Source organism: Ixodes scapularis, unplaced genomic scaffold (genome assembly GCF_016920785.2).
Source record: "Ixodes scapularis isolate PalLabHiFi unplaced genomic scaffold, ASM1692078v2 PGA_scaffold0__279_contigs__length_252992795, whole genome shotgun sequence".
NCBI classification, from domain to species: domain Eukaryota; kingdom Metazoa; phylum Arthropoda; class Arachnida; order Ixodida; family Ixodidae; genus Ixodes; species Ixodes scapularis.
Window position 1 is genome coordinate 244,712,168 of NW_024609835.1, and position 12,444 is coordinate 244,724,611.

At 43.1% G+C, this 12,444-nt stretch overlaps 1 protein-coding gene across 1 annotated transcript; it reads right to left on the bottom strand.

The window, feature by feature from the left end:
- Positions 1-23: 23 nt before the first annotated feature.
- LOC115330582 lies at positions 24-10,527 on the bottom strand. Its single transcript, XM_040213830.1, has 9 exons — positions 10,516-10,527; positions 10,265-10,419; positions 9,768-9,929; positions 9,592-9,681; positions 8,602-8,621; positions 8,404-8,549; positions 6,817-7,035; positions 5,083-5,169; positions 24-41 (listed from the first exon to the last, which is right to left on the bottom strand). The coding sequence occupies exons 1-9, from the start codon at positions 10,525-10,527 to the stop codon at positions 24-26; spliced, it is 909 nt and encodes a 302-aa protein (XP_040069764.1).
- Between the last annotated feature and the right edge of the window lie 1,917 nt (positions 10,528-12,444).

Consider the following 12,444-nt stretch of genomic DNA (forward strand, 5'->3'; position numbering starts at 1 on the left):
TTCATTCACGGAAGCAGAGTTGCTTAGATGTAATAAGAGATCTACAACAATAAGAAAAAAGTGAAAATTGAGAAAGTTTCATTTATGTAAATAGGGAGATTGTAATACTGCCTGCTGATCTTTCTGACACAGAAATTTCAGACATGCCCTATAATTCTGGCTTTTCTTACAGGACCATCGCACACCCCATAGAGTTATAGTACAACATTGACTGAAATTTCGGACTTCATACATTTTTTTGGTTTGATGTTTCTGACATAAATTTCACATAAAAAAAAAGAGTTTTTATGGCAGCAGATCCGGTGGAGGTTACCGAAAAGGAAGAAGGTTCTTCCCCCGACGTGTGGCTTCTCCACCTTGGGGGATGTACAAGTACCACCATCAGTAGGGAAGGTTCTAAGCCTTGGTCCTAAGTTCTGCCTGCAACCAAAACTCCAACCTCCTCAGCTCCTGACGATAGCTCGAAGTGTGTCGAACAAGGTCAATGAAGACTTCCGACCACGCTGTGTTTCGGAATGTGTGGATGCTCTTTACAACCTGCCCGCTCGTCGTATGCCTTCCTATGATCTCCGTCCAGTGGTCAAGTTTACAGTGGACAATCAGCTCCGTATATTAGAAGCTGACAAGGAAGGTTCGTTTGTTCTTATGTCCGAAGAGATGTACCAGGACAGAGCCAATGCAGCTGTGATCAAGAACTTCCGATCGGAGCCTGTTAATTTAAAGGAAGCAAAGCGCCGGGCAATGGACCTCTGTAACAACATGACACTGACCCAACTGGCTGGCTCCATCAAAAAAGCAGAAGGGTTACATCTTCATGTGTTCTTCAGTGCCAAAACTCATAAGGACGCTTGCCCGTTTCGCGCCATCGTTACTGAGCGAGGGACCTGGCAGCGCCAAGTGGCGGCCTACCTTCAAAGGCACCTGAGGTACAGCAATCATGGTGTTTTCAGTGTGGATGTTGAAGACCTTTTCTATTCCCTTCCACACCATTCTTTGCTTGCCTCGGTTCAGTCATGTATTGAGATTAACGGTGAGCTCCCCTTCCGAAACGCTACCGGCATACCCTTGGAAAGATTTCTAGAGCTTTTACTGTTCTATCTCAATTCAATGTTTATTGGATGGAAGGATGCTATGTTTTTGCAAAAATCTGGCATTTGTATAGGGTCTTGTGTGGCCCCTATTCTTAGTGACATTTTTCTGTCCACTGTAGATCATGCTATTCACATCGCGCTTAGCCCTCTTCCGGTACGGAAAGTTTTTAGATATGTCGATGATTTTTTGATTGTGTATGAGAAAGATGTAGAGAGTGACATTGTAAACCAGGTGTTGCAAACCTTCGTTAGGTGTGGCTTAGGCCTCAAGTTCACCTTCGAACAACCCAAGGCTGGCACCCTGCAATTTTTGGACCTTTCATTATCCGTCCAGCCCAATCACCTCTGCTGGTCCTTTTCTCCCCGATCAAAGAAAGGCATTCTTCCGTACACGTCTTCCCATTCAAAGGTCGTAAAAAGAGGAATAGCCGTCTCCATTTTAGGATCGGCCCTGTTTAAGTCCTGTTACCATGCGGTCAAGGAGAGTTGTGGGTCTCAGCTTGAACGCCTAAGAGTGTGTGGGTTCCCACCGCAGGTGCTTGTTGAGGTATTGGGGTCCCTGTTACGGAAGGTGAAGGGGGTTCACAAGGACAGACCTCATTTACAGAGAAAGCGCCCGGTAGTGGTTCCCTACCTTCATAAATTTTCCCACAATTTAAAACAAGTTGCCAGCAGGTACCAGGTCCCGGTGGTGTTTTCTGCTCCCTACAAGATAGCCAAGATCTGTTCTAAAGTGTGTTCTGTTATTGACAACCACTCAACACCAGGGTGCCTGAAGCGTCACAAGCACAAGTTTGTTCCCTGCTCAGAGGGTGTTGTGTACAGGATCCCCCTAACGTGTGGTGGTTGTTATATAGGACAGACTGGACGTTGTCTTAATGACCGACTCCGTGAACATTTCTATTCACTTCACGCCACAGTGGGTGGCCTCCTGCCCTTACACTGCCGCACCTGTCAGTGCTCGCCAACTTTTTCGGAGACAACAATATTAGGACGATATATAGATCGGCAAACTAGAGAAATCTTAGAAGCCTACCACATCCAAAAATCAGGCCAGCTGTGTGTGAGTCAACCTTCACTATCTTTGAGTGACAGGGAGGTAGACTTCCTAGCCAGGGCATACGAGTGATCTTGGCCGGACTGTACGTTTTGCAAATGTGTTTTGTTTTTTCTTAATGCTTCTTCTTCCTTTTTTACTCCATTTTTGTGTCGTGCCTTTATATTGTAGTTGTTTTCTTCTTTTCTTACCGCAACTGTTTTTCTCTCTCTTTTTTTTCTTCGTTTTACCCTGTGGGTGCGCGTAGGTTTCAAACCTGAAGCTTCATCTTTCTCCTTCTTTCACAATATATGTTGGGAGTCAGCGCTCTTTCCTGTGTCTATTCTCTTCCTCTTGTGTGTGTGCGCTGTTTTAGGTATGTGTTCTAAATACCAGCTAGCTCAACTCTCTACATTACTACACTTGAAGTTTGAAGTTTATTTGGTTTCTCACGGGCCAGGCCCGGTAGGGAGGTAGAGACAAAAGGCATTTCTGCCTGACTGGGCCTCTACCCCCCACAGTTTATTACAGCAAAATTTGCATTAGTTGCCATTAACGTAAAGAAAGTATACAAAAATACATATATCTACATAGCTACAAACATGGACACTTGTTGCACAAAATCCTAGAAATTATTTTACAAATATAAACAAGGATTAATCTGTCCTCAGATGAATACAATATTACAAGAAATAAGAAAACAATTCACAAAACGCTTTGAAATTCTAAACCTAGCTAGATTATGCCACCCAAAGTTGACTATCATTTGTACGACATTGATTCGTAATCACTGACATATAATCAGAAAATGATTAAAGCGGCGAAAAATGATTAAAGGAGCAAAATATAGAAAACAATTCGCAAAACGTTTTAAAATTCTAAAGCCAGCTAGACAATGCCACACAAACATGATTATCATTTGTACGACATTGATTCGTAATCACTGACGCATAATCACAAAATAACCAAAGGAGCAAAAAAAAAATCACAAGAGATATGTACACAAAAGGTTACAGCCATGTAACAAACAGATTCGTCATTGCAACACTGGTAGGCGCAAAAACAAAACAGTTTCTACTACGCGTAATATATATCGTTGTGTACAAGGGTGTGTCTGACGTTACTTTTGTATTTATTAAAAAATACTGTGAAATCAGCACGCCGTTCAAAGATATTTAGTAATGGAGGAACCTGATAATTTAGTTTTTGTTTTCCATAATTTGTCCTGACCTTAGGAGTTTTGTGTTTGGCGTTTCTAAAAAGATAAGTTTGCGATGGCACTTCATCCATTTGATAGAGTTTTTCTTTGTATATTGTCCAGATAAGTTTAAAGTAATAAATCTGCTTTGCTTTAAGCATGTTATGCTTTGAGAAATATATACTGCTATAAAAATCACGAACATTTCCTTGATAGTTTTCTAAAATGAGCAAAACCTTTTTCAGGAGAATAATTAATTTGCTATAATTTGTGGAAGTGGTTGTCCCCCATGCCATTATTCCGTAACAAAGTTTTGAGTAAAACAAAGAGTAATATAAGTTTTTGATAAGCCACTTTGGTAATACATTTGCTATTTTATATATACAGCCTACTGTTCTCGATAGGTCACCTTTTAATTTGTTCACGTGAGTGTTCCAAGTAAGTGTTTCATGAAACCAGACGCCAAGAAACTTTTGTTCTATAACCTGAGATATGGGAGTGCTATTATATATCAGATGTATTACACTATTGTCGTGCTTATTAATAGGTCCAAATATAATGCAATTTGCTTTGTCCACATTTAGTTTAAGAGTGTTTGTTTCCAGCCAGTCTGAAAGTTTTTGAAGATAATCATTTGCCTGTTGTTCTAAGGACGCTTTTGTATTGCTGCAGAAGAAAACATTGGTATCGTCAGCGTACATCACTATATGTGGGGAATTCGGGATGTCTGTTATATCATTTATATATACGAGAAAAAGTAGTGGGCAAAATATGGAGCCCTGGGGAACTCCATGTTTTATTTCTAATTGCTGAGAAGCGGCGTTATTGACACCTAGCTGTGTTTGGAGATTTGTGTTTGTCCTTTGTCCCTCCTGTTCCCCTTCTCCAGGGATTATTTTCGTTATTGACATGTACAAACTGTTTACGATTTCGGAGGTAGGACTTGATTAGGTCAGACGCTACGCCACGTACACCACAAGTCTGAAGTTTTGACAGTAAAATATTGTGCTGTATCGAATCAAAGGCCTTGCTGAAATTTAGAAATAACCCGAGTGTATACAGTTTATTTTCGATGTTGGTTATAATTATGTCTTTTATATTCGTAAGAGCAAGTTCAGTCGATTTGTCCCTTTGAAAACCATATTGGGACCTAGTGATTACGTTGTATTTTAAAAAAAAAAACCTTTGCAATCTAACGTTTATCAAGCTTTCAAATATTTTCGAGAATATTGGCAGAACAGATATCGGTCGGTATTTTTCTAGGTCATTTTTGTTTCCCCCTTTATGCACCGCACTAACCCTTGCGACTTTGAGTTCGTCTAGATATATTCCTGTTTGTAACATGTTGTTTATAATATGTGCCAGGACTAGGCTCATTATATTTGACACCGTTTTAACTGGCAAGGGTTTTATTTCGTCAGCCCCAGCCGCTACACTTCTCTTTATATTTTTTATCAAATTATTAACTTTCATGGGGAAGTAGGCTCGAGCATTATAGAGCTTGAGATATTTGTAGTTCTATTTGTGGAACTGATTTTGCCGTCAGTTTCCCTTTCTCGCGGAGCACCAACATTCATAAAATGCTCATTCAGGGTATTTGCAAGTTCCTCACCACCTATATTTCTACCGTTTATAGTTATGTTATTCACACCACACCGGACATAGTCTTTATTTGTAAAGCTATTAACCATTTCCCACTGTTTCTTCGGTGTATTGTAAATACTATTAAACTTGCTCAAAAAGTATTCAGATTTTGCCCTTTTAAGGTCTCCTTTGCTTTCGAAGAACTTGGTCACTTCCACCTCAACATGAATTCCAGTTATCCTGAAGCATTCGTTCAGGACCTGTGAAGTACCCATACAAACAGATAAATTATAGGTAACCGCCTACATTTTTTTAGATTTTATTATGATCCAGCAAACCTTCAAATGTTGCCAAAATTACCTTATTAATATAAGTGGCTGCTGGTTTGTTATTTTGTTCACTAAAAGATAAAGATCAATGGTATGTTGATACTATGCCATGAGTACAGTAGCCTCTCGTCATTGCTGTTAGTAAATTTCTATTCTTTCATTTGCGTCAAGCTACTTATATAGTTCAGGAATCAAAACGAACTAAAAGATAAACGATTTTTCAGAAATATTCAATCAACATTTGGAAACACAGTAGTTGTTTTGGCAACCAGGATTATTTTTTACCTAGCTTATCTTGATGTCGACATGATTCGATCATATTCTAATATCTTAATATTAGTCAGTGAACAGGAAACTGTCTACTGTCGACCTGTACTGAAATCCATTCTTTGCTGTTGATGAGAAAAATTAGTCAGTTGACACCTGCGTTTTTGTTAGTACCACTATGCATGTGAAAGTCTTTAAGAGCAGCATGACTGATGTATGACTACCTATACATCATAATTACGGTTCAGTGTTTTCTGGGTATATTTTTTGTAAAATTCAGAGGGTGTTTTTCGGAGATTATTTTTTATAAAAAAATTCAGCGTTTGTCAGAGTTTATTTCTACTAAGTTCCCAGTATAACATCCGAAAACGTTGACTACAAATAAATAATAACTGGTCGAATCAAAGTGTTTCTGTTGCCAAAAGGTCTCACTGTCACAGGTTGCGCAAAAATGCACAATATTGCGTGTGACAGTGCAGGGGCTAATCATATCAAAAGTTTAGATCTGAAAACACAGAGCCCTAATCATAATCAAGCCAGCAGCTTGACAAATAAATAAACAAAAAAAAGATAACTTTGAAGACAAACTATGGATTTCACAAAATGAGGCAGGAGCACAAAGTAAGGTTGCCGTATACAGGGCGGGCTCTACACCATCAAGCGCCCTGGGCAAATACCTGTCATGACCCCCCCCCCCCCCCCTTTTTTATACGCCCCTATCTACTGGGTACGACAGCAAGTTGTTAGTAAACACGAGAGTAGTGGCCCAACAGAAGTGTTTTGTCAAGACGAGACCCGTATTCCAAAATCGAATGGCGATCGAGCATATAGAGTCGTGTTAGCACCGTCATCAAATAAATAAAAAAGGCTAAAAAAAATTCGAGGGGGTTGAGAAAGCGCCCTCTTTTTGATGGCGCCCTGGGCAACCGCCCAGGTAGCCGCCCCTAGGGCCGGCCCTGGCCATGTATTTTATAAAGGAATCGGGCATTACCTTATCGCAAGTAATGCCCGCTTCCTCCCTTCCTGCCCGCGAGCACTAAAGCAGCCAAGGACACTCCATGGTGAGAAGAGGTGAAGAACACCAGCAAGGATCGTGACACCACATACTAGCCCTTTCTTTTCAAAAATGTTGCTATCCGTTCGAGATATTTCTGTACGTACAAGTGATGTTTTTGTGTTTGTAGCATCCCATGGAGGCACTTTCACTGCCTTGTTTTGTAAAATCCGAATTTTTCTCCAGCATCACATTAAACAGGCTTGCATCAGGCTGGCAAGTTTTATACAATTCTCTGAAACAACTTAATGTCATACCTCTTCCTTCAGGTCCAGCGTAGGGTACATTTCCAAAACCTCATCCACCGTGCGGGGTTTCTCGAGGATCCATTCACGTCGTTTGCTGAATGTGCGGTCCATGGCATCCAAGATCATTGCCTGGTTTCTTGTCTCAGCGGGTTTCCTCATCTCTTTCTTGAGGAACTCCGTATGTGCTTCAATTGAAGCCTCGTCCTCCCCGATGGCATAGGATGACAGCTGTAACGAAAGTTAAAATGCTTGAAGCTTGAAAAGCAGAATATTGATTGAGTTTCACTTTTATTCACTCACTAAGCAGTGGTGCAATGGAATGGTTTGACGAGTCAGTGATTTAGATGTGGTATGCTATCGGGGACCGTGTTGTTGATTCCTTTCCATCATTCGCTCTCTCTTTTTGCATGTAACCAATTATTCGTTAGCACCTTTTTTGGTGTTCGTGAATTTCAGGAGCACGAGTAGATCTATCGATAACGGAACTCAGAATGCATGATTGGGAGACTTATTTAGATTAGATCTCAGAAACCCATGTTTACAATGTTGTTTCTTTTTTTTTTTGCAGTCACTCCATCAGCACCTGCCAAAGGCAGTTTTTCCATGCTCGCCGAGTTCATTTAGGCATGAGAGAATGAGCTGTCCCCTCACACCCTGGCTCACCTTAACTTTGAACACTACCTGGTGTAAATACAAATTGAGTACCAGCTGACGCACTTTTATATCACGGACTGCTCCAACAGAAGTCATCAATCATAATACAAACTAAGAAAAAGCTGCCCTGCCCGTAGGAAAACATAGGTCAAAGGTTCACCAACATGTATTCCTCAGACATTTCAAACCAGAAGTATGCAACATGAAACCACCTTAGATGACACTGCTTTGGCACAAGGTTTCTGACTGTAGATCACCAAGACAATAAATCAGAATGTAGAACTTTGCATATTTTTCATTGGAGGGTTACTGCTATGGCAAAGGTCCATGACAGTTGTTTACATAGTAATCAAGAGTTTCCAACATTGTATATACATAAAACTGGAAGTAAAAATGGCAAAAACAGTGCCCCTAGATTTCACTTAAGGTTTTTGAAATTCCGTTGCAATGACCCTTTGTGTCACAATGAATCAAAGTTTGTGATATCGGTCACTTGCAGGCATATCATGTTTTTACGATTCTTTTTTTTTTCTGCTGCTAAGTGAATAGATTAGAGAACTTCAACCTCATAGAGGAAGAGAAGCAAAGTGTATGAGAAGGCAAACATTCTAATAAACACACTTGGGATGTTGCAGGCAATTTGCGTACCTTACATTTAGTAAGACCAGCTTGCCTGCTCTTTTCCTTTTCTAGGAATGTTAATTTGTAGAAAAAATTTGTGTGATTTGTTCATAAGTGAAGGTTAAATTTTTCAGCGACACTCAGAATTAAATTAAATTTGAACACCTCGATGAAGTGGCCTTTTATAGGAATGTTAGCGAGTCGTGCACCTGCTCATGTGCAAAACATGAATGTGGGGTATACAAAAGTGAAACTGACAGCCATATTTTATCTAGAATTTTAGCTGTGTCTTCAATGATAGCAGACAAAAATTCTGCTTACAGTTGTTGCAACACAGCGCTGGGTCAGCCCACGTGCCGTAGTTCTGCTGGTGGAGCGGGCGACTTTAGCCCACTTTGCCCGCTCCTCCGCGACTTCTCGGATGTCTGCCATCCTTTTCCGCTGGTTTTTTGTGCGGGCTTTCAGGGCTCATGTGTCCATGAGCCCTGAAAGCATGACCATAATCAAAATACGGCCTACAGTACAAAAACATCAATCCACTTCCAAAATGTGGAAATTATGAGTGATTCCACAACAAAAAGCACTAATATGGCCCTACAAATTTGGCTTTGCAAAATGTGGAATATTTTTTATGCAATTCTGTTTTCAACATGAGCTGAAACCGAAACATTGGTTCCGACAGGCAACGTTGACAGAGGCGGTGGGGACATAACCGAACACGTGGTACAAGCCATCGCATGATTCTCCACATGGAGATGACACGGACAGCGGAGAGTGAATGTCATCTGCCCTGCCTACGACGGCATCTACGCCACTGCAGCCTTAACACTACGCCTAATTGGAAATAATGTCAAGTTTCCTCACATGATTATCTCATAGGCATTAGTAGAGGGAGAGGTCTGTTAAATAGCAGATAAATAAGCACAGAGTATGCACGAGAGTGCAAACCAAGCATTCATATTAAAACAAAGGTGAAGCAGACGAAACTGAGAAGCATGGGGAGCACAGTAGTGTATGCATGTTCTGCTGATCATGTGGGCATCGCTGAGCCAATATTGGGAGGAGATGCTGCTGTTGTCAATGGAGGCGAACTTCGCCCGGAGAAGTAACAGCAAACAAAACATGGGTGTGACGTAGTGGCTTAATGTTGGGTGCACCAACAGCACAGTATTGACTGCGCTGTTGATTGCGCCTCTATTGTCCATGAGAATAGCAATAGTAGATTTCAGCGACATGGCTCGTACCAAAGTTTTCTGGCCCGTTTCTTATAGATTTATATAGAACTTGATTGACACTTCACTCTACATTGATCGTACTTAATATTAGACGTGTCGCCCTTTTAGATGAAGGGACAGAAAATAGACAGGACGACGTCTCAATGAGACGTCGCCCTGTCTATTTTCTGTCCCTTCTACGTTTTGATGTTTCTTCTCTACCCCAGCTTTAGGGTAATTCAACATGGATAATTGTCATTACAACATCCTTTGTATAAACCACAAATGCACTTACAATGCCACAGCATGTAGATCCCCCAACGGCCGATACTTAAAGACGAGGTGCCTGGCAGCTTCACTGTACAAGTCCCGTTTTGCAGGATACCTGAAGAATCATACATGGTATTGCAAATTAAGAGAGTCGGCCAAATCCAAAGGATTTAGTATCTATTGTCGAACAAGGGGACTTACAGGTCGTACTTGAACAGGTCGGCATGCAGCCAGCGAATTATCCGGTGGCGCAGCTGGTTGGATGCTTTTCCTTTTTCGGCTTTTGCGATCATCTCTTTTAAGTCGATTGTGGGCTCCGGCAAAGTGTATGCCGTTGCCAGTCCAGTGCACAAGGCTGGCAAGCTAAATCATGGCAATAGAAAAAACAATTCTTACATTAAATTTGCATGCAGATATATTGTGTGTCACCTTTGTTCTGTGCAGGTGCATATTCATGTCAAAAAATTATAGCGGATGCTTCGATCAATATTTGAAGCTAAATGCATCCACGTCTGCTTGCCTTGACCATGATGACTAAGCTCCAATATTTTTTAACTTTTTCCTGCAAAGCAGCCACCTTGGCTGCAAGCTCCACATTGCATTTCAGTAATAATTTAAGCATGCTTGCAATGTAACAGAGAACTAAACAAGTTCATAATCTTGCTACCTATATCATACAAAGCAAATGAAGAACCTACCTGACAGCAGTTTGTGGTGTTGCGGGCAGAGGTGTTGATGATGTCGAGGGAAGTACTTCAACAGGCTCTTCCACTACCAGATTGAGTTTGTCATGCAATTTTATAGTGTAGTCTTGATCCACATCAACATATTCCTCGTACGTTGAATTATAAACCTGAAAAAAGAACAGCATGTAAAATGCTGAAAGATCTTGATACAGTGGCGTGAATTCGCAGACACCTTGGATTACTTAGCGGAGCATATCTCGCACAAGATGCCACATTCTTTATATATCTCGAAGAGAATTAAAAAATTAGAATTTGAGATTTGAAGATGTACTTGAGTGCTCGAGCAAAACTATCATTATATATTGTTAAAGGAACACTAAGAATGCTTTTGAAATGGTCGGCTTGTGTGAATCCCTGACAAAAGCTCACAGGACAAGAGCTGTGGTCGGTTTGCCTTGCTGCATACCCGACCCGGAGGAATAACACGGAGCCAACGGTTTCAACAACAAGAAACTGCATTTAATGGGACATGGACGAGACGATTAACATGGTTACCAGCGGTGCCGGAGTCCAGGCAGCGACTCCCTGTGCGCCGCCTCTGATGCGCTTTATCAAGGCGGCGCACGCGATGTGCGCGTGGCTGGCGTGACGTCGCCGCCGCGCGGGAAAAGTTCGGCACCCTTGCCTCGCAGTCGGGCAACTGGGCTGGGGAGCCACCAGGGTGCCCACACTTCCCCCCCCCCCCCCCCCCCCCCCCCTCAAGCTTCGGCCGGCATGTTGCTGATCGAGACGATGTCGTGGGCGTCAGGGGATGAATGGCGCTGCTGGGCGGACTGGCGTTGCAAGTCCGACCGGCGCCTGCTGAACGAGCGCGATGGCCCGTTGGAGGTCGCGCTCGCCAAGTTGGTGGACGCGTGCTATGCGTAAAAGCAGCGGCTCGGTGAGCTCCAGCTTGTCGTTTGAGCTCCTTGCTCAAGGTTCGGCTGGCTGCCACCTTGCTGCTCTGGACCGTCTCCAGCAGGTGGCTGCTCTCCATGTGGTCCTTCTTGATCCGAGCCAGCTGCCGCTCCGTCCTGTAGAGGGCGGCCGCGGTCCACGATGAGACCGGCCGCCGTGTCGTTCCGATGGCGGCTGTGATGAAGGTGTTGTCCATGGGCCAGCTTCGTAGAAAAACAAGGAAGCAGACGACATGGGGCTCAGTTGAGGGTTGAGCCTGACGTTTTCTTCGCACCCGTTCCAGAAAGTTTGAAATAACGGATCTGAGGTGGGTACATAATCTTCTCCCCCCTCTCTTGAAAAGGGGGCAGATCCGTGGAAGTAGAAAACTACCCCCAAAATGCGAAAGAGGCCAAGGAGACAAAAAAAAAAAAAAAAAGGAAAAGAAAAGGTTCCTCTCTCTTTAGTGTCACCGTCGTCGCAGGTTATACCGCCGCCTTGGTAGAGACAAGGGGGTTTCCGGAACGGGACTGCCGTCAGTGTCATTCCGGTCCTGCGAGGAATCTTCGTCTTCTGCTTGGAAAAATCGTTTAAGGTACGTGACATGAACAGGTCCGGTTTCCTCACTAGACTCACAGTGAACTAGTTTGTAAGTGAGCGGTGAGCACTTTTCATGCACGCGAAACGGACCTTCCCACCTGTTGGCGAGGGAGGCTGCGAAGCCTCGAGCGGCGTCACTCAGTGGGTGAGTACGCCGGAGTACAAAATCTCCCACCTCGAACTGCAAGTCACGTCGGCCGTAGTTGTACTGTTCTGCCTGCTGCACTCGGGCGACGTCGAGATTTTCTCGGGCCTCTCGAAGGTTATTGGAGAAGCGCTTTCGCAGGTCCTCTGCGAACTTCACGTAGGGGCGAAGCCTTCCCCCAGACTCTGTAGAAAGGAGACTGTTAAAATCGGAAACGCAAGCTCCTTGTCGAAATTTAATTGAGCAGGAGTGAGTCCCGTTGACCGATTAGTGGTCGTACGGGTTGCGAATGCCAGCTCGGGCAGTTTCGCGTCCCAGTCCTTGTGGCGCTCGGTGTAGGCCACTAGCATCATCTTAAGGTTCCGATTTACCCTTTCCGTGATGTTTGCTTGAGGGTGGTATAGGGAAGTTCTTTTGTGCTTAATTACCAGCACCGCGCATGCATCCACAAGCACCTTACTCGTGAGATGGGAGGCATTATCGCTTACAAGCTGTGCAGGAAAGCCAAACC

Excerpts from the sequence above, each read along its gene's own strand:
- LOC115330582 (XM_040213830.1), bottom strand. Across the intron at positions 9,682-9,767 it reads GACCTGTTCAAGTACGACCT|GTATCCTGCAAAACGGGACT; the intron begins GTAAGTCCCCTT and ends ATGATTCTTCAG. Across the intron at positions 8,550-8,601 it reads TGGATTGATGTTTTTGTACT|CCCTGAAAGCCCGCACAAAA; the intron begins GTAGGCCGTATT and ends TGGACACATGAG.